The sequence below is a fragment of the Marmota marmota genome, unplaced genomic scaffold (assembly GCF_001458135.2).
Source record: "Marmota marmota marmota unplaced genomic scaffold, marMar, whole genome shotgun sequence".
In the NCBI taxonomy this organism is placed as follows: Eukaryota; Metazoa; Chordata; class Mammalia; order Rodentia; family Sciuridae; genus Marmota; species Marmota marmota.
This window is the reverse complement of record NW_025999862.1, coordinates 1,607,965-1,626,399: the sequence shown is the minus strand read 5'-3', so window position 1 is coordinate 1,626,399 and position 18,435 is coordinate 1,607,965. Positions and strand designations below refer to the sequence as shown.

Sequence of the window (18,435 nt, the reverse complement as noted above, 5' to 3'; positions counted from 1 at the left end):
ACCCCCACCCCTGGACTCCTTCCTGCCCCAGCCCCAACGTCTGTGCCACCCAAGGCCAGCCCTGTCTCCCTGTCAGGAAGCTGTGCGGGCTCTAGGGGAACAGGGCAGTCCTGAGAGTAAAGGCGAGGGCAAGGAGGTCACAGTCCCCAGGTGATCCACAGCGGGGCTCCAGGCAGGAGCCCCAGCAAGGAGGACAGGGAGCCGATGCAGCCAAAGGTGTGACCTGGGGACAGGTACCTCTGCAGCCAGGCAGAGGGGAGGTGGCTGGGAGGGATTGCAAGGGCAGAGTTCCCTGCCCTTCTGCTCTGGGAGGACTGAGGCTGGCCGAGGCTCCCACAGGGTCAGGGAGGGAAGAGGCACTGTTACCCAGAATGAGAATACGAAAGGTGTTCAAGGCTGTGAACTTGAAGCCTGGCTTCCCCGCTTATTTGCTGTGTGGTTCTTTAGGCAAAACACAACCTCTCTGAGCCTCAATTTGCTCAACTAAAAATGGATGAGCAAAAATAATGGTGGCACCAAGTTCTAGAAGTTGTTCTGTGGACTAAGTAAGACAATGTACGTAACAGGCCTGGCATGGAGCCGGGCACAGCAGCCCCATCAGCGGGTTGTTGGCTCTGATGAGCATTTGGATCATATGGTTAAATTACATCCCCTGGAAAGAGCAAGGGTGCCCAGCTCCAAGGCTCAGTCCCAGCTCTGCCCCTCATTGTGACGTAGCATTTGGTTAGTTCTTCTTCTCCTCCTCCTCCTCCTTCTTCTTTTAGGGATTGAACTCAGGGGCACTCAACCACTGAGCCACATCCCCAGCCCTATTTTGTACTTTATTTAGAGACAGGGTCTCACTGAGTTGCTTAGCACCTCACCATTGCTGAGGCTGGCTTTGAACTTGGGATCTTCCTGCCTCAGCCTCCTGAGCTGCTGGGATTACAGGTGTGCGCCACAGCACCCGGCTTTGGTTAGTTCTTTAATTCATTGATCTTAGACTTCTCCACAAAAGGAAGGGCTTCACTGAATTCATCTCTAAGTCCCCTTCCACTTCTAATACTCCAAAACTCATTTTTGTTCCCGAAATTGCTACTACTTTTAAAATAAACCCACCCTTACATTAAAATAGGTCCCCAAAGGATCTCTGGGTGGCGCCATTGTTAGAAATCAATACGAGCTCTTCCTGTTACCCCCGAGACTGGTCATTCCTTCATTCAGAACACAGTTTTTGGTGAGCACCAAGCCGGCACTGCCTGGGAGCCAAGTACCTGGCAGGCACTCGGGCCCCAGAAAACATGTGCCTGGGTGTCCTCCTCGCTCAGCCACGGAGCCCAGCCAAGGAAGGGAAAGGAACATGCCTGCCCGCACCTTGGAAACCCCCAGGACCTGGGCCCAGTGGCCACTCCCCGCCCCGCCCCGCCCCACGGGCAGTACTCACGGCGGTGGGAGGCTGCCTGCCTCTGCTTGTAGACCATGAGCAGGATGAGCGGGAGGCACAGGATGCCCACGACGCAGGCACCCGTGGCCAGGGCTGCCGCTGTGATGTCTGCAAGGGCAGAGAGACAGCCAGGGTGAGGCCCATCCCACCTCCCTCCCAAAGGAGAGGAAAGGCTGGGCAGCCAGGGGACCCAGCAACTCTGTGACCTGCAGAGGCACAGATGGCTGGGAACCGCCTTCCAAAGACACCTCCCTCCTTCCCCAAGGCGGGCCCAGGCTCAGAGAAAGACAGGCCTGAGGCTCACAGCTGAGGCAGCTCCAGGAGAGAGAACAGACTCCTCCTCCTGCCCACAAGGGAGAGCTGGACCACCCTGGGCCACAGGTTGTGCCCAAAAGGGAAGCAGGGCCGGGTGCGGCAGCACAGGCCTGTAATCCCGGGGGCTCGGGAGGCTGAGGCAAGAGGATCGCAAGTTCAAAGCCAGCCTCCGCAACTTGGCGAGGCCCTAAGCAACTTAGTGAGGTCCTGTCTCTAAGAAAAATATAATAAAGGGCTGGGGATGTGGCTCAGTGGTTAAGCAACCGGGTTCAATTCTGAATACCAAAAAGTAAAAAGGGAAGCAGGCCTTTCACAGACCCCATGCCACAGAGTTCAAGGTCAAAAGAAGCCCAAGTAACAAAAAAAAGTTTCAGAAGTAAAGGTGTTGGTCTCACAGGATTGAGAAGGTAATTCTTGAATTGTCCCCTTAAAGATGGTCAAAATGGCACACTTTTTGTCCTAGATGTCTAACCATGATAACAATAAAAAGCCCTAAGCCACCCCTTGAGGGACCCCATAGCTCTGGGTCAGGGATCCCTGGAAGCCCCACCTCGTAACCTCAGGCACACAAGTCATGGGAGGGGGGCCAACTTGGAAGAAGAACTAGAGAATTGTTAATCCTTCTCTGACATTTTTAAACATTGAGCTTTTAAAATTAAAAAAAAAAAAAAACATGCAAATTTAAAAAATACTCAGAAGTGTCTTCCTCCCTCCGGAGCTCCACGGTCCCTTGTCTGCCCCTCTAGATGGGTTCCCTGCACAGCCAGCAGACAGGGGATCGTAGGACCGTTGCTCTCCCGCTCATCATAGCTGGAGCATCTGAGTACAGAGATCCCTCACCTGCCCAGGGCTCTATCACACGCAGCTCCCCCAAAACTTATAGAAACATGTCCTCCTGGTGGGCATGGCGGTCGCCTGTTCGTTCTGCAGAAGGACTCTGTGAGCTTGCATCCCTGATCCCCTGGGAAAGGGCATCTGAACACATCAATTCCTAGCCAAGTCCCAAGCCAGACTATGGTGTGTGAGTTTTCTTTTAGGTGATGGCTAAATCGCCCTCCAGAAGGTTCTGCCACTTCCCGGTCCCAGCAGCGAGGGGAGGTGTGATTTATTTCAGTCCAGCTGCTGACTTCAGGGGTTCTGCTGGGAATAGGGGAGCCTCAGAACCGCAACTAGCAGAAGGGCACTTCCTTCCTATTTGAGCCTTTCCCTTGACCAAAACAGCTGAGAGACCGTGATCTAAATGTTGCTCTGGGGGTTCAGTTGGGAATACAGGCCATTTTTTTTTTTTTATCTCTTTGTGTGGCCAAACAACCCAGCGGTGTAAACAAGCTTGCAGGGGGTTGTTCGCAGGGCGGAAGAGAACAAAATGTTTTCAAGTGCTTTAGAAGTGCTCTTCTGTACAGGAACAGGGGCTGGGCTCCTGACAAAGCAAGTTCCGCTCCACACTCGGGCAGGCTCCCTGCAAATTTTAGCAAGGCTGCATTCTAACGTGGAATATTGAAAGTAAAAGCATTCTCTATAGAGTGATCTCAGGCCATTCCATGTTTCTAAACCCCATCCAAGGACCTTCCTGTGGGCAATATCTGAGAAGCTGGTTGCAAAGCACTCTCTTCCGGTCATCAAAGCGGGGTTCCTCCGATGTTAGTAAGCAACACTTAGTGTGCTCCAACAGGTGCTCAGGGACTCTGTCCACCTGGGAGGCTTGGCAGGATCCCTCTGCCTGACTCTCTTCTCTGAGTGGAGGTCCCCCTCTGGGGCCTCTCTAGGAGATGAGCATTGAAAACCTGAGATTTCCTTACAACCTGTGCTGAGAGTTGAGGCTGGAAAAGAGGGGACAGGTCTGTGACTTTGGGGACGGGTCTGTGGGCATCTCTGCAGAGCCCAGCCTGGCCACAGTCCCCCATCCCTCTCCCCATGCACCACCAGTGCTGGTACCAGCATTCACTAGGGGTACTTGGTCACCATCCAGGGTCAGGTTCACCCTGGAGAGGTGATAAGGCTCTGGCAGAGGTGGTCGCCACCCCTTTGCTAGGGCGTATGCCAGGCCCTCGTGCAGCAGGGTGGGGCAGGAGGGCCCGTCGGGCGGGGGTCTGCCGGATTCCTGGTGGTGTGTGTGGAGGAAGGAGTGGGCTGCTGCGGGTTGGACTGCCTGGTCCCCAGGGAGGAGGCTGGAGGAGGGCAGCCGCAGCCCACCTGCCGTGTTGGAGAGGCGGAGAGGCGCAGAGATGCACCCGGAGCCCCCTTCCCTGGGCCCCACCTTCCCCGGTCCCTGCTCCCCGTCTCCTGTGACTTCCTCCCCACTCAGGTGACTTGGACTTTCACTTATCTCAGGGTCTAGCTACTCCCACGGCCCAGGAATAACACTTAGAGCCCTGGGCCCAAGCTAGAGAAAGGGAACTCAAAGAACTTGTTGGCTGGAAGATTGGCTGGCCGACCAGGGGCGGCTGTCTTAGAGGAGGCCCTGCGACCTGGCCAAAGAGAAGCGACAGTGGAGAGCAGCACCCAGTGTCCAGCCCTGGGCAGTGACGGGTTACCAGGCAAATGGCTCTAGGCCCCTCAGGAAGCAGGACTGTGCTCTCTGCCTGCTGCCACCTACTTGCCACCCTGCCTTGGCTCAGGGGGTTGGATGAGTTGACTTGGAAATCAGGCATCTAGAAGTAAGAGCAGCCACACCTACATTACCCCACATGCAATACCTCACTGTGTCTCACAGAAACCCTGGAAGGTAAGCACTATTCAAATCATGTCCATTTGGCAGACAATAAATAAATAAATAATAAGGCCCAGAGAGGTTGAGCAACTGGGCTGATTTCAGGATCCACGCTCTTAACCACCTCACCGCCAGCCTTTCCCTAGAATGGACCCGGGGAACCGCCCTGGCACACACAATTTTGTTAGTTGCCAACATTTTAAAATTGAGAGAGTCCATACAAAACCTGGTGTCCTGCTTTGCCGCACACTCAGCTGCTCTGACTTTGCTGGGCTCCCGTCCCGACACACACAGTGGGAACGACCCCATGGCTGGTGGCGGGTGCTCTCCCCAGTCCCCACCCCTCCCTGCTCTCTTCCTCACCAGCTCCTTGGCCCTGGGGGCACAAGAGCTTTCCATCCCTGATGCAGCTCCTGAGATGACCCTGACTACCTTGCTGTTAAGGAAGAGGACCCGGCTGCCTGATGGCCCGGGTGAAAACAGTTCCCAGAGAAGGACAGGGCTGTTCAGTGCCCACACCTGACCCCAAGGCACGGCCAGAGGCTTCTCATCTGGAGCCCGCTCAGTGTCGGTGCCCACTGTCTAGACTGCTAGAACCAAGAGTTTGGGAGGGGGAGCCCCAGGAGTCCTCAGAGCCGTCTCCTGCCCCCACAGCTGTGACAGACGCAAGCATGTCCCTTGGACCCTCAAGGAGCCAATTCCCTGGACAGCAGCTCTGGGAAGCAGGGCCTCAGGGAGGCTTCACTGTCTGAAGAGTTAGGGACGGAAACGCCAACACCCGGGGACAGAGGTGCCCAGCGGTGAATGCCTGACCGGCTCCTGGCCGTCAAGTCCAAGTTCTGCCGGGCTTCCCGGGCCTTCCCAGACACCTTCCTCTGCCTGCACTCCTCCAGGTCAGGAGAGAGGACTCCAGCCTCCACCCCCCCACTAGCCTCACCCCCTCGGCATTCCCTCTGGGCTCTGGGTCAGGGAGCAGGAGCAGGGCCCCTCCCCTGCCTGAGCCTCAGTTTCCCCAGCTGTGGCCTGGGGGCAGCAGTGGGCCTGCACGGCTCCACCAGAGTTTGTGGAGGAAGAAGTGGGACTGGGGTGTTTACTCATAGTGAAGGAGCTGTGGGGAAGTGAATGTCACTCATGCCCCACAGGGCTGGCCACCCTGTCCCATCACAGGCACAGCTGTGTGCACACAGTCGTGAGCTGCTGCACGGGAAAGTGGCCACTCAGAGGGGAAGTGAGGACAGCCATGGTGGTTTGGTGCTGAGGTGACACTCGAGCTCTGCAGTGTGCCAGGAGAGGGGCTGGACCCTCCTGAGGTCCATGGAGGTCTAACTCAGACTCAAGTGCATGTTCTAATTTTGCTTCTGGTTGGTGTGTGTTTGTTGGCTTAAAAAAAAAAAATGGGTAGTTTTAAGCCGGGCACGGTGGTGCACACCTGTGATCCCAGCAGCTGGGGAGGCTGAGACAGGAGGACCATGAGTTTAAGGCCAGCCTCAGTAACTTAGCAAGACCCTAAGCAACTTAGTGAGGCCCCCTCTTGAAATTAAAAAAAAATAAAAAGGGCTGAGGATGTGGCTCAGTGGTTAGTTCCTGAGTTCCATCCCTCGTACTGAAAAAAAAAAGAAAGAACAGAAAAAAAAAAATGGGTAACTTGAGTCAAAAGCCATCACCGCCTTTGAGTTGGGGTTTGCCTGGGGGCTGTAGCTCAGCTGTGCCCCTTCTGACTCAGCCCTCCTGCTTGTCCTCCTGGAGATCAAGGACACAGTTTTCCCTTCTGCATCTCCGGGGCCTAGACAGAGGCTGGTCCCCACAGGATTCCTGATGAGTGCTGGGTGGCCAGAGGGTCTGGAAGCCAAGGCCCCCTCCTCTTAGAAGAGCAGGACATCCCTAAGACTTGTACCCTTACCTGCTGTCTCCAAGCTGCTGGGCTTTCTCACCTGACCTCTGGGTGCTCAGCCACTGGTGACAGCAGTGTCCCCTACCCTGAGGGCAACTGTCTAGGCAAACACTGCAGCTGACAGTCACTCACTGCCCTGCACGTCCAGTCTCCTCCCGCAAGGTAGGAAGAAGGGGACGTGCGCAGAGCTAAGCAAGCTGTAGCCAAATTCCTGCTGTGCTGCCTGAGCTGTGTGTTTGGGGGGGTTGAGGCACCTCTCTGGGCCTCTGTTTCCCTGTATGTGGAGTGAAAATGGTGAGGCCTGATTCACGGAGGAAGCGGTTCCTGCAGGGAGCAGCTGGAAGGGGAATGGGGACCGGCTCCTGGGGCTATAGCCAAGGAGGAAGCAAAAGCTCTGGGAGCCGCAGGGAGGAAGACGGGATCTAAGTGCATGTGGAAGTGAGGCCAGAGTTGAGAGCCCAGCCTGGGCTGAGGACGCAGGAGGACAGAGGACAGAGGACACAGGAGGGACACCAGGGTGGTCCTTACTTTCGCTCTCCTGCGGGGAGAATGGATGCAGGACGCATTTGGATGGCGTGTCTTTGCCTGTGGGAGGAAAGAGAAGGGCCATCAGCTGAGTGTCACACCCAAAAGGCCGAGCAGGCTTGTCTAAGCCAGTGTCCCCTCAGCATATGTCACGGGTACATGTGCTGCAAGCTAGCGCCCTCTCGGCAGTGCTGGCCCCGTCGGAGCACACACCCTGGCACACCCTGGCACACCCTGGCATGTTCTCACCCTGCTCATTCTCATGCCACCCCCAGGGACAAGTGGGGACCTGCTGGCACCCACACTTATCCACCTCCCAGCCCTTTCCTTCTCAGCTGGACAGACACGTGCGTGCACACACACAGCTGCTCAGCCAGCCACCAACTCACACCCAGGGCACCTGTCAGTCATGCTGTTGCCCACACCCTCTGTGGCCACGGTGCAGAGTCACCCTGCCAGCCCAGGTCCGTCCAAGAGAAGCCACAGACGCCCTCCCTCTCCCCCTCTGCATCACACCCGCTAACCCACGTCCACACCCCCCACGCTCAGCCACTCCTTCCCACACTCACTGCAGTGCCAGCGTCACCAGTACAATCTCGTGTACAGTCCAGGGTGGTGCGCAGCAGCCCACGCCCCCAGGCTATGCACACAGCTGCCCTCACCTCTCTGCACCTGCAGCTCCATGGCCCCATAGACCCTGTGCTCCGAGTGGTGGGACCTGATTTCCACCACCAGGCAACAGTAGAGGCCACTGTCCTCCAGGGTCAGGTTGCGCATGGTGATGGAGAAGTTGCCGTGGTGGTCGAAGGCCGACTCCACCCCGTGGCTCCGGGCCAGTTCCTGGCTGGTGTTGGCGGTGTGGCGGTCCCCATGGTGCAGGTGAAGGTTCTGGAACGTGAGGTTGCGGATGGGTCGGCGCTCGGAGCAGACTTGCACCTCGCCCCGCGAGCTGCGGTACCAGGTCTTGTAGAAGGTCACGTCGTGCCCTTTGGACACAAGGCCCACGAGTCTGCAGGTCAGGGTGACATTCTGCCCTTCTGGACACATGTACAGGGAATATGGTGTGGCCACCTTGAAGGCTGCCACCAGACCTGGTCAGAGAAAGGACACCCGTCACCTGCCTGAGTGTCACTCCCCCCAGCCTCCCCTTGGTCATTAGTACCGAGCGCGTCCCCGCCTGGTGGAAGGAGCCACATGAGCCCAGCCCGCTGGTGTAGCCCTGGGAATGGGACCAAGAAAGGAGAGACTCTGAGGCAGGCAGAGACCGGGCAGCTGGATGTGACCCTCTCCTGGTGGCTTTGCCCAGGGCGGCCCCTGCACTGCCAATCTTTATGCTCAGCACTGCTTCATGCCACCCTGCTGGGGGCCATCTGCCCCTCTGCCCCTTCCCACCTCCTCCCCAGTGGGCACTTATTATATGCAAGGCCAGTGTCAGGCGCTGCGCCTCACCTGGACACCAAGCATGAGGCCTTTGGGAGCCAGTGGTCTCCCCAGCAGACAAGCCTGCATCCCTGGCACGGGAACCCCACAGACAAGGTGAGCCAGTGCCAGGATTCGGGGCTCTTGCAGGAGAGAGAAAACAGCCTTCTGGGGGTGGTCAGGGCACTTCTGGGAGGAGGGAGGGTCTCTGGATTTGATGATGGACAGGCAGGATTTAGCAAGTAGAGAGAGACCCTGACGGGGAAGCCGGAAAACCCAAGGCGACGGAGGGATGGGGTGGGGAGCTCCTCCATGCCTCTGCCTGCCTCTGGCCCTGAGAACCACGTTCTAATTCTTCTTTTCTTTTTTTTTCAATACACAGTCCTGGTCCTTTTTACCCTACCCCACTTTCCCCCCAAGCACTGACTTTTGAAAACAAAACTGGGGAAGAGTCTTGTCCTCTGTGTGGCTGAATGAGTCTCGGTTTCCTCATCTGTACAGTGAGAAAACGCTAGCTCAGCCCAGGGCTGCAGGAGGGCTGCTCGGGAAGGTGAGGGCCCCTGAGGAGATCTGTGCCCTCTGCAGACACAGGGAGGGTCGCTGTGTCAGGTTAGCATGGGGGCTGTGTTGTTTAATTGACATCTCAGGGCTGTTGTAGGCCAGCAGGCAGGAAAGCAGGGTTTGGAAATAGGTTCAAACAAATATGTCCTTTCACTGCCCCCGCCAGGGGCACTGCTTAGACTCAAGGAAATGCCACCTCCTTCTCCAGGTGCCCCTTCCCTGCCCCTAGAGTCCAGCACCTCGGCCGAAGGCTGGGTCCCCACCCCAGAAAAGCTGAAGCCTTGCCCAGTCAAGAGGGAGGCACCCTGCTGGGGCTTTGGGAGTGGGGCCAGCCTGCCGCGGAGTCCAGTAGCCATGGCCCCGAGCCTGACTCTTTACTGCAAAGCAGAAATGGAAAAGTCTCCCTGGTGGAGTGGAGTCAAGGATTAGTAACAAGTGTTCTGCAAGTGGCTCCATAGTAGTTGGTGCTTGATACAGGGGAGCTAGATAGTTCTCTGATTCAACTCAAGAAACGTTTCCAAGGAGTGGGGGTGGGGTGGGGAATGGAATAGAGAATCCAGCTTTAAACTCTTTCCCGCTACAGTGTGAATGACTGATAAAGGCTTGAGATCCCATCCTGGAGTGCTTGTGTATCTACAGGATGATATCATCCATCGCCCGCACGGTGGCACACACCTATAATCCCAGTGGCTCAGGAAGCTGAGGCCAGAAGATCTCGAGTTCAAAGCCAGCCTCAGCATCTTAGCAAGGCCCTGAGCAACTCAGTGAGACCCTGTCTCTAAATAAAATACAAAAAAGGGCTGGGGGTGTGGCTCAGTGGTTAAGCACCTCTGGGTTCAAATCCCCAGTACCAAAAAATGAATGAATGGATGGGTGGATGGGTGCATGGATGGATAGATAGATAGATAGATAGAGGAGAGTATCAGGAAATAGCAAGGCCTTGGTCCCAAAGCACACATCTGCAGAAGTAGGGTGTTAGGCTTAGAAGGTAAAAACAGATACACCAGGGCCTTCCCCATGCTCTGCCTATATGTGAGAGCCAGACTTTTGGAAGTCACTGCAGGGTGAACAAAGACTTCAGAAATTCTGGCAGGATACTTCTCTCATTTACAGACAGTAACACAGAGATCCAGGAAGGAAACTGGTTTGATTGAAGTTTCAGAAGATATGAACTCAGAGCCTGGAACATGGGGGGCTTCAGGTTAAGCGGGATCTAGTTACAACTGTAAGAATAGCCTGTGTTGTGCTGGAGGCCCAGGGCTCTGGGGCAGAGCTAACAATCCTGTGGGGTAGGCATCGGGTTTGCTCCCTTTTCACCGATGAGGATACTGGCGCACATCGTAACTCACTGAGGATCATGCAGGAAGTGCTAAAACCAGACTCAGACTCAGACACTTAGACACCATACCGCTGGAAAAATCGCCCAAACTGGAAGCCCACAAGCCACGTCCAGTCTTCAAACATCTCATTAGACCCTCCAAGTATCTTAGATTATTTGTTTTGAGATTGCTAACATTTAAAATTCAGGGATTTGATATGGACATTCTGATTCGTAACGTACTCCTGTGAAAACCAGGCCACCGAGTCAGCTCCCTGGGAGGCAACGGTCCGTGGGAGCTCAGCAGCAGCCTCCCCTTTCCACGGAGCCCCAGCGCTCCGGCTTGCCACAGTCCTCACTGCTCCCTAATGCCTCCACCTGCTTCACTCTCCCATCATACTTCCTTGGCTCTGTGGACATTTGATTTGTGACACAGGATTACAGCTCCCTCCAGGAGCTAGCCAGGGTGGAGGCTCGACTGCCCAAGCCCATCCATGTGACCCTCAGGCTCAGACAGGAGTGGAGAGCAAAGCAAGGAAGCCCAAAGCTGACCCGGGGCCAGAGGTATGGAATGGTGGGCAGAGCTCAGCCTGTCAGGGAAAATACAAGGCTGTCCACACCCACCTGCCACCCGCCCTGTGCACACCCGCGGGGCTCTCCAGGGGCCTGCGGGGTGGAGAGACACCCAGGTCACCCACACTGGCATCCTGAGGAGACGAAGGGAAAGCGCGCCTTCCCGTGTTCAGGGACAGAGGTGTTAACCAGAGGCTGAGCTCCACCTGTGGCCAGGCCCAGCCAGAAAGCAGCCGACACAGGGCTGAATTCCCCGAGAAGCTGTCTCTCTGCCTGGGGCTCATTTTAGGACCTTGCTAAATATTTGTGGAATGAAAGAAAGATGTTTTCTGTTCAGGTCGGAGGCAGTGAGTAAAGGGTTCAACCAGGGGTCAGCTCTTTCCAAATAGCTAAAAGATGAGTGTCAGCTCCACCCACTGAAGGGTGGGGGGGGGCTCTTCCTGTTTGAAGAGCTGGGGTGTCTAAGGCGTGGATCTCAGTTCAGCCACAGAGGGCTGTGTGGCCTTGGGCCAGTGGCTTGACTTCTCTGAGTCTGTTTCTGCATCTTTAAAGTAGGGATGATAATACCCACATTAGGGGGTATTGTGAGAATTGAATGAGCACGACAAGAGCCTAACATGTCCTAAATGGTCACAAGACAGCTTGATCTGTCCCTCCTGCCCACAGGGTCTCGAGGTAGAGGTGACCTTGGAATGTGCAGAGTCTCTAAAGAGGATATAAAGAGAGGGAAGCCCAGAGAAGGTGCACAAGGCCACACACCAAGGGCACAGTTAAGTGGGCACTGGGACCCAGGGACCTTGCTAAGTTCCGGAACTTTCCTGGCTCATGGCTGTCTTCCTGCAGGTGCTCCTGGGAGCCAGGGCCTGGTGAGATGACTGACTGAAGGCTCCCCCTGGCACTCGCTCAGGCCCAGGCACGAGTTACCTTCCTGTCCCACAGGCTCTGGGCCCCCTTGGAGCCTGGGGCCTTCCTCCCCACCCACTTTCCCCGGTCTCTGACAATGACCCAGGTGTCCAAAAGGATCTGCTTCTGACAATGAGCAACATCCTCCTGCCAAGTAATTATGATTCCAGCGTCGGGACACAGCCCCGCAACAGGAGGGGGGCGCGGGCGCAGGCGCAGGGCGCTGGACCCCGTGCTGTGTGCTGTTGTCCCCAGTGCTGTGCCCTGGAGTGTCCTCCCAAGAACAGGCCCCTCTGGGCCGGTCCCAGCTGGAGCCTCAGACGTGGCAAAGGGATGTTTCTGGCCTCCTCCAGACGCCCCAGGACAAAGCCCTCCTGGGCCACCCCCATCTGGACTTTGGCTTGAAACTGGCCCCGCCCACCTGCCCGCCCAATCCCAGGGCAGCTTCTCCTTTTTTTTCTAAAAAGGGGAAGAGGTCCTTTTGGGACCTATGGGGGTGGGGCGTGTGGGGGGGAATGTGTGTGGGGGGGTGGGATTGAGCAATGCTCCTTCTCCTGAAGTCCCTCTTGTCCCCCTGTGGGTTTCCAAGGAAAGTGCCTCCCGGGAGGCCAAGTCCTTCCTCACTGTCCTGGTGCAACCCTGGCGTCAGGAACACCACTGCTTGGGCCCTGAGGGCTCTCAACTGGTGCCTTGTCCCCTTGCCTGTTCACTTGGCCACCGGCCACCTTTGGAGGTGGTCCCGGCTTGGTCAGGCCGAGAGGCCCCACCCACAAGCTGAACTCCGCCCACTGCCGAGGCCCCACCCACACGGCTGAACTCCGCCCACTGCCGGGGCTGTAGAGTAAACAGCTATTAATCGCCTGCTGTTGCTGGCGCCGCACTAGATGAGAAAGTTCTGGTCCCTGGCTGCACAGAGGCCCCGCTGGCGTTAGCTCCTGGCCAGGCCCCACCCTCCAGAATGGCCACGGGGGCTGTAGGAAAAGGCCTTCATCCCGAGGCAGAGCTCTGAGGGAAACAGAGGCAGAGGCCAATCAGGATGAGCCTCCCGGTCTAGAAAAGGAAGTGCCCCAGGGCGAAGGCTGAGGCCCTGAAGCCAGCAAGTCTGCCCAGGGGGCTCTCTGGCCAGCGAGGACAAAGGGCATCTCAGATGTGTTTATTGATACCTGCCCCAGCAGGAAGTGTCCATTCACATCAGACTAAGGAGGCCGGGAAGGGGAAGCCAGGCTCTATGGGAGGAAGCCACACTTCCAGCCCCTCGGGAACCCGTCCGAGCATCCGGGGCTGAGGCTCCTGGTCAGTGGGCCTCCCCAGGGAGAGCCTGGGCGGGGGGCCAGAGGCCTGGCTGGGATGGATGAGCCTTCCCAGACTCCAGGGGCTTCCCACAGGGGTTTTGCGTGAGCAGGACCTCAGCTCTGGCCTCCCCTTAGGAGCCACGCTGTGAAAAGTCCCCATTCAAGTCCCCTAGACCTCCACCGTCCACCAGGGCAGGAGGCCCAGTGGTGGTAGCAGTAGCAGCCCCTTTGTGCTGGGTGTCGCTCTAAGAACTTTGAGGTGGACTGGCTTATCTAATGTCCCCACCTGAGGGGCAGGTGCTGGAAGCATCTCCATTGCGCAGCTGTGGAAGCTGAAGCACAGAGTCTCACAGCTGGTCAACTGTGGCAGGAATTTGAAACCAGGCCTCCAGAGGCCTGCAGCCCTCTGATTACTCTCTAGAGACCAGGGGTAGCCAGGGACTGACTGAAGGCCCCGCCTTCTGCCCCCAGATGGACAGATGGTCTGGCCAATGAGGGCTCAGCTTGCCTGGCAGCATCTATAACTTAAGGTAGTTTTACTTTTGGTTTTACAATATTGAATAACATTGAATCATACAGAGAGAAAGTTATTCCCTTTTCAATTCTCTCCCAGCCCTTATTACATCAAAGAGAAAGTACCAGTTTAATGCCACTGTGTCTTTTCAAAACATCTCTTGCTGTAAAAGCTAATCTCCTTTCTTCTGCCTCCTCTTCCCTCCTCCTCCTCCTTATTATCATCATCATCAATATCATCATCATCATCATTATTATTAAAGAGATAGCGGCAGGTTTCAAATTCAGAGCCTTCCCCTGACTAAAGTTTCCAGCTAGAATTTAATACCTTTATTTGGTTTTCCTATTATGTGTTTCTATGATTTTGTTCTATTTATGGCAGATGATACCGGCTTTCCACTTATGTCAATGATAAAAAGTTTCCTTTAAAATCTACCTGCTCAGACAAAACAATGAGTAGATTAAAAGGGGGCGGGGAGCAGACAAGACAGTAGGCAAGCACAACCGAAATCACAAAGGGGATGAGAAAACGGGCTCAGGAAACACCGGCATGGAATTACCCTTCACTGAGACCAAGCCACCCAACCTGCCCACTGCACAGGCCAAGGGGAAGTGTGTGTTTGGGATCCCTCGATGAGTGATTAACAGCAGGACTTAATCTCAGGTCCCCATGGGAGAGCAGAGCCTAGGTAAAAAGGCTAAAGGAGCTGAGCTTGCTTGGTCAGTAGCAGAAAAACTTCATTTCCTGAATTGCTGATGGCCAATATGGTGGCCATTGTCTTTCTCTCTGGGGATGGTCAGACTGAGCACAGGGACTAATGAGGAGATGAGATACAAGCAACATCCCACAGAGATAAGCAAACTCTAGACCAGGCTCATCTCGAAGTTGCCCTGTCCTCATCTCTGGAGGACTTTAAAAGGAGAACCTAGAGGCACCTCCATGGACATTGCAGAATCCAGGGCCCTCTGGATGTCTGTGGGTGGCTGTCAGCCTGGGCACCCTTCAGACTCCAGGATTCTGGAGAGTCCAGTCCTGGGAAAACCAGCCAATGCCTTCCCATGCGCTGGGTGCTCTGCACGGCCCCACAGGTGGCAAGGAGCTGATAGACCGCCAATGGCAGGTGGTCCCCAGAAACCGAGGAGTAATGTGTCACATGGGATTCACAAGGATTGGCCTCCATGTGAGGTCATCTGCTCATCGGCTCTTTAAGCGCTGCATCTGAGGGAGGGGCTGTCACACCTCCATGTTAGAGTCGGGGTGACTTGGAAGGGGATGTTGGGGATCTTGCCTGATGTGACAGAGTGGCAAATGGCTTGGGATTTGAGCCTCAATCTGACTCCCAAAGCTTAAGTGCTGTCTGGAAACTGTGGCATGCAGGACCCAGGACCCACAGAGCCCCTCGCCTCCCCATTCCCACTAGGCATACCATCAGGAAGGCCACTGCCATGCCAGAACTAAGGTGATCCATGGGGCATCGGAAAGCACGGAGACGAGGCTGATTCAGCCTCCTCTAGATCAACCATTGGCCTAAACCTGCCCTCGGGCTCAGCACATGGGACTCGGTCAGAATCAGCAGGCCACATGGACCCCGGAGGACCCTCTCACCCTTTCTCCTGCTCAGGCCTGAGATCTCACACACAGCAGGGAGGCAGGTGGCCTCTTTTTATGTCTCAGCAATGCACCACCTCCTGGGCCTCCCTCTCCCAGGAAGGTCACAGAATCTCTGCCCTGCTTGGGACAAACAGGAGAAATTAGCCCAGCTCAACTAGAGGCTCCCTGGTATTTTCTGGCTCCTGGGTATATCCCCTGGCATAGGCTAGATGCCCTCTCATGCCCACAGACTGGCATTCAGGCTGTTCTGTGTACTCTGGGGCCTCTGGGCAGTGGGCCATGGATTTCCTAAGAGTTGACCACTGCTGTGTCAGCCTTGCCACATGGGGTTACTCAATGAGCAGCCATGTTTACCATGAAGGGGAAGATGGTCACCCCTCCCTAGCCCTGATGCACCCCTGCCAGCTTGATTGTGTTGGTCCCAGAGTTTGGAACTGAGCCAGCCTGTGAGAGTGGAACAAGGACAGCTCCTTCCACAAGTCCTGGGAATGCCCTTGAGGAAGAAGAGGTGCTGGCATCCCTGGGGTCCTGGCTCCCAAGGTGTCCCCTCCATCCCTTCCACCCTGCATCAGGCCCATGAAAGGAGCATCTTCCATGGTTCTTGGGCTCTGAGCCCCTTACTTATCCAGAACTGGAGCACAGGCCTGCCCCAGCTACTCCATCTCCCCTGCCCAGGCAGAATGGCTTTACCCTTGAACGATCCTGCCCAGGGCAACCCAGCACCTCGGCAGGATGGTGAGCATTCTCAACACCCAGACCCTTCTGGAGACCAGGGTGCCCCCAAGTCCCCTGTGTGACCTTCCCCCACTATACAAGCTACTAGGTAGGAGGAGAAATATCCATTAGCAAATGTGCCTATGTCACAGGTGAGACTCAGGCCAGAGCCATGAAAGGAGACTCTCCTGACGCCATTCAGTGGAGCCCTAGCTGTGTTCCTGACTGGTCCCAGGGAGAGACAGCCCTTAGGTGCACCAAGTAGTTTGAGTCGCCAAGACCTCTGGGAGTGAAGGCTCCAAGCTATGGAGGCAAAATAGGGTGAGGGGTTCTGAGGTCCCCTCGGGGCCTCCCATTACTGGATGTGCTGCTAAGCTGAGTGGCTAAGCCTGGTTCTCTAGGACTCAGTTTCCCAGATTGGGGCTGGGAGCAACCCAGCCACGTGAGGGGAGGGAAGGGGCAAGAAAACAGGAAGGGCTTCATGCGGCCACTGGGGGGAGGGCAGAGCTGGTGGTCCATGGTGGGTAGGGTGCTGGTCTTCCTGCCTGCCACCACCATCCCCTGCTCCTTCTGGAAGCCATATCCTACCATGAGCAAAGGTCTCTTGCCAGAATGTACCACTCCCTGCAGCTCCACTCCCCCACCCTTTGGATGTCATCTTGAAGAATATCCAGGCTGGAGCTTAGGCCACTCTGGGGTTGGGCTCCTGCTTCCTTATCAGCGGCCTAGGCCAGGCTTCCAGTGCTAGATAACAAGCCACCTACAAACACCCTAACTTGTTTCTGGGGTGTCTTCCAGGTTCTCTGTCTCCTCCTCTCCCTCTTATCCCATCTTCCCCTTCCTTCTCTTCTTCTGACCTGCCCATTGGGTCCCTCTGCCAAGCCCTCCACCTCCGTCCTGCCTCCCTGTGACTCCCTCCATGACTCACACTTTCCCCCTGCCCTCCCCATCACATTTGGATCCCCAGGCTGCCTGCCAGCCCCCTCCTCCCTTGAGTTTAGTCTCTTCAACTCTGTTCAGACAAGAAGCAAGGACCAGGCTGTGGGTCCCAGGGCCCTGGCCCTACCCCTAGGAGTCCCTGTGTCCTGGCCAGGACAACATCCAGAGTCCTGACAGGATGGAGTGTGGAAGTGTGGGACTTCTATATCTGAGTTTAGGATACTGAGGCCACAGAGATGCGATAAATCACCCAAGGACCCAGAAGGGGTTCTTGCTGAGTTCAGGGAGCATCCCACATCCTCCCTAGTAGCCACAGTGATCTGTGAGCAGCAGCCTTGCCAGATGTCAGGAATCTGCTGACACTCTGGCCTTCAGACCCTCAGAATAGGGACCAGGTGGGTAGAGCTGTCGTGGAGTGGACAGTGCCCACCATGACCAGTGTCCACCCAGGCTCAGCCAGGAGTGTTACCAGGGCACTGGCTGAGAGTTCTGGAGCTCAGAGGCCAGAAGGGCAGGGAGATGCTTGAGCTGTCAAAAGCCAGTCGCCTTCACTAACACAAACTGGGGCTGCCTCCACCTTGTCCCACCCATGTCTTGCAGAAGCTCCTTGTGCCCTGTGCCCTCTGGGTGGAGAAGAGTGGGACAGGCAATCCTCAGGGGACAGTCTTGCCAGCTGCCTGGGCAGCTGTCAGTGTGCACAAGTGCCCAACACCAGCTGGAGCACTTGGCACCCTGCCCAGTGATCCCAGCCGCCTCAGTGCAGTGGGGTGGAGGTCACAGCAGGTTGAGAGGACTCTCGGGATTCTCCTATCTTGCCCGTGTCCCTCCGGTGACCTGCGGTCCTCTCTCAGGGCTCTTCCCCAGCGCCTAGCTGCCTGCGAACCTTACCTCGGGACGCAGCCAGGAAGAGAGCAAGGAGCAGGGGCCCCCAGCGCCAGCCGCCGGCCTCAGGCACCGGGGGGACGCCCATGTCACCGTGGGGCAGAGCGGCGTGTGGCACAGCGGGGCGGGAGCGGGCGGTGGGCGCTCAGGATCACCGCCGGAGCGCGCTGCTGTCGGGGCAGCCTCCCGAGTGAGTGCGGAGCCGGCGAGCAGCGGGCGGCCGAGCCAGGCGGCTCCGGGCCCCACAGCGCCCCCGGGGACCGCGGGCGGCACTGCATCCAGAGGGCCCCGCGGGAGGAGCCTGCGCTGCCCCGCGTCCCAGCCAACCCAGCACTTGTCGTCTGGTGTAACGTCCTTTGCACTGCTCCAGTGCTTTTAAGAGATTATTACTTTGCACAGCCAAGAAGGAGCCCTCGCCTAACCTGGCAGGATGGCATGATCACATAGTTTGTATCTGCCCTCACCCTCCTGCCTCTGACAGTCTGGGGGCAGGACTTGTATGTACCCTGCATCCTCCAGCCCCCCGGGGCTCAGCTCCAGGGGTGGGATGGTGGTGTGGATGACAGATGAAACCTGACATAGGTAACACGCTGAGCAGTTGGAAGTGGGCTTGACTTAGCTTCAGTGGATGCCTGACATCCTCTGCCCCTGGACGTGGGTGCACCAGGCAGGTCTGAGAGCCACAGCAGGCTCTGCCAGTTCTGACTGCAGGTCACACGCGGGATGTGTACTGTCTGCCTCAGTTTCCAGCAGACTCTCATCCAACTCCCTCGCAGGCCTGGTGCCCCCCCCCCACACACACACACCCGGTTCTGCAGCAGCTGGCACTCCTGACCCCCCCCCCC

General features: G+C 56.6%; 2 protein-coding genes across 3 annotated transcripts in view; one reads left to right on the top strand and one right to left on the bottom strand.

Moving 5' to 3' along the window:
• The window catches only part of Vsir (V-set immunoregulatory receptor), a 22,034-nt gene extending 4,161 nt beyond the window's left edge, over positions 1-17,873 (bottom strand). Inside the window, exons 1-4 of one of the 2 annotated variants that reach the window (XM_015500523.2) lie at positions 17,597-17,873; positions 7,527-7,955; positions 6,868-6,924; positions 1,424-1,531 (exon numbers count right to left, since the gene is read on the bottom strand). In XM_015500523.2, the coding sequence (XP_015356009.1) occupies positions 1,424-1,531; positions 6,868-6,924; positions 7,527-7,955; positions 17,597-17,678 (676 nt within the window). In that variant the 5' untranslated portion in view covers positions 17,679-17,873. The remainder of the gene's footprint in view (positions 1-1,423; positions 1,532-6,867; positions 6,925-7,526; positions 7,956-17,596) is intronic. The other variant, XM_048809344.1, reaches the window with a different exon arrangement.
• The window catches only part of Cdh23 (cadherin related 23), a 390,629-nt gene that overhangs the window by 336,510 nt on the left and 35,684 nt on the right, over positions 1-18,435 (top strand). The window lies entirely within an intron of this gene.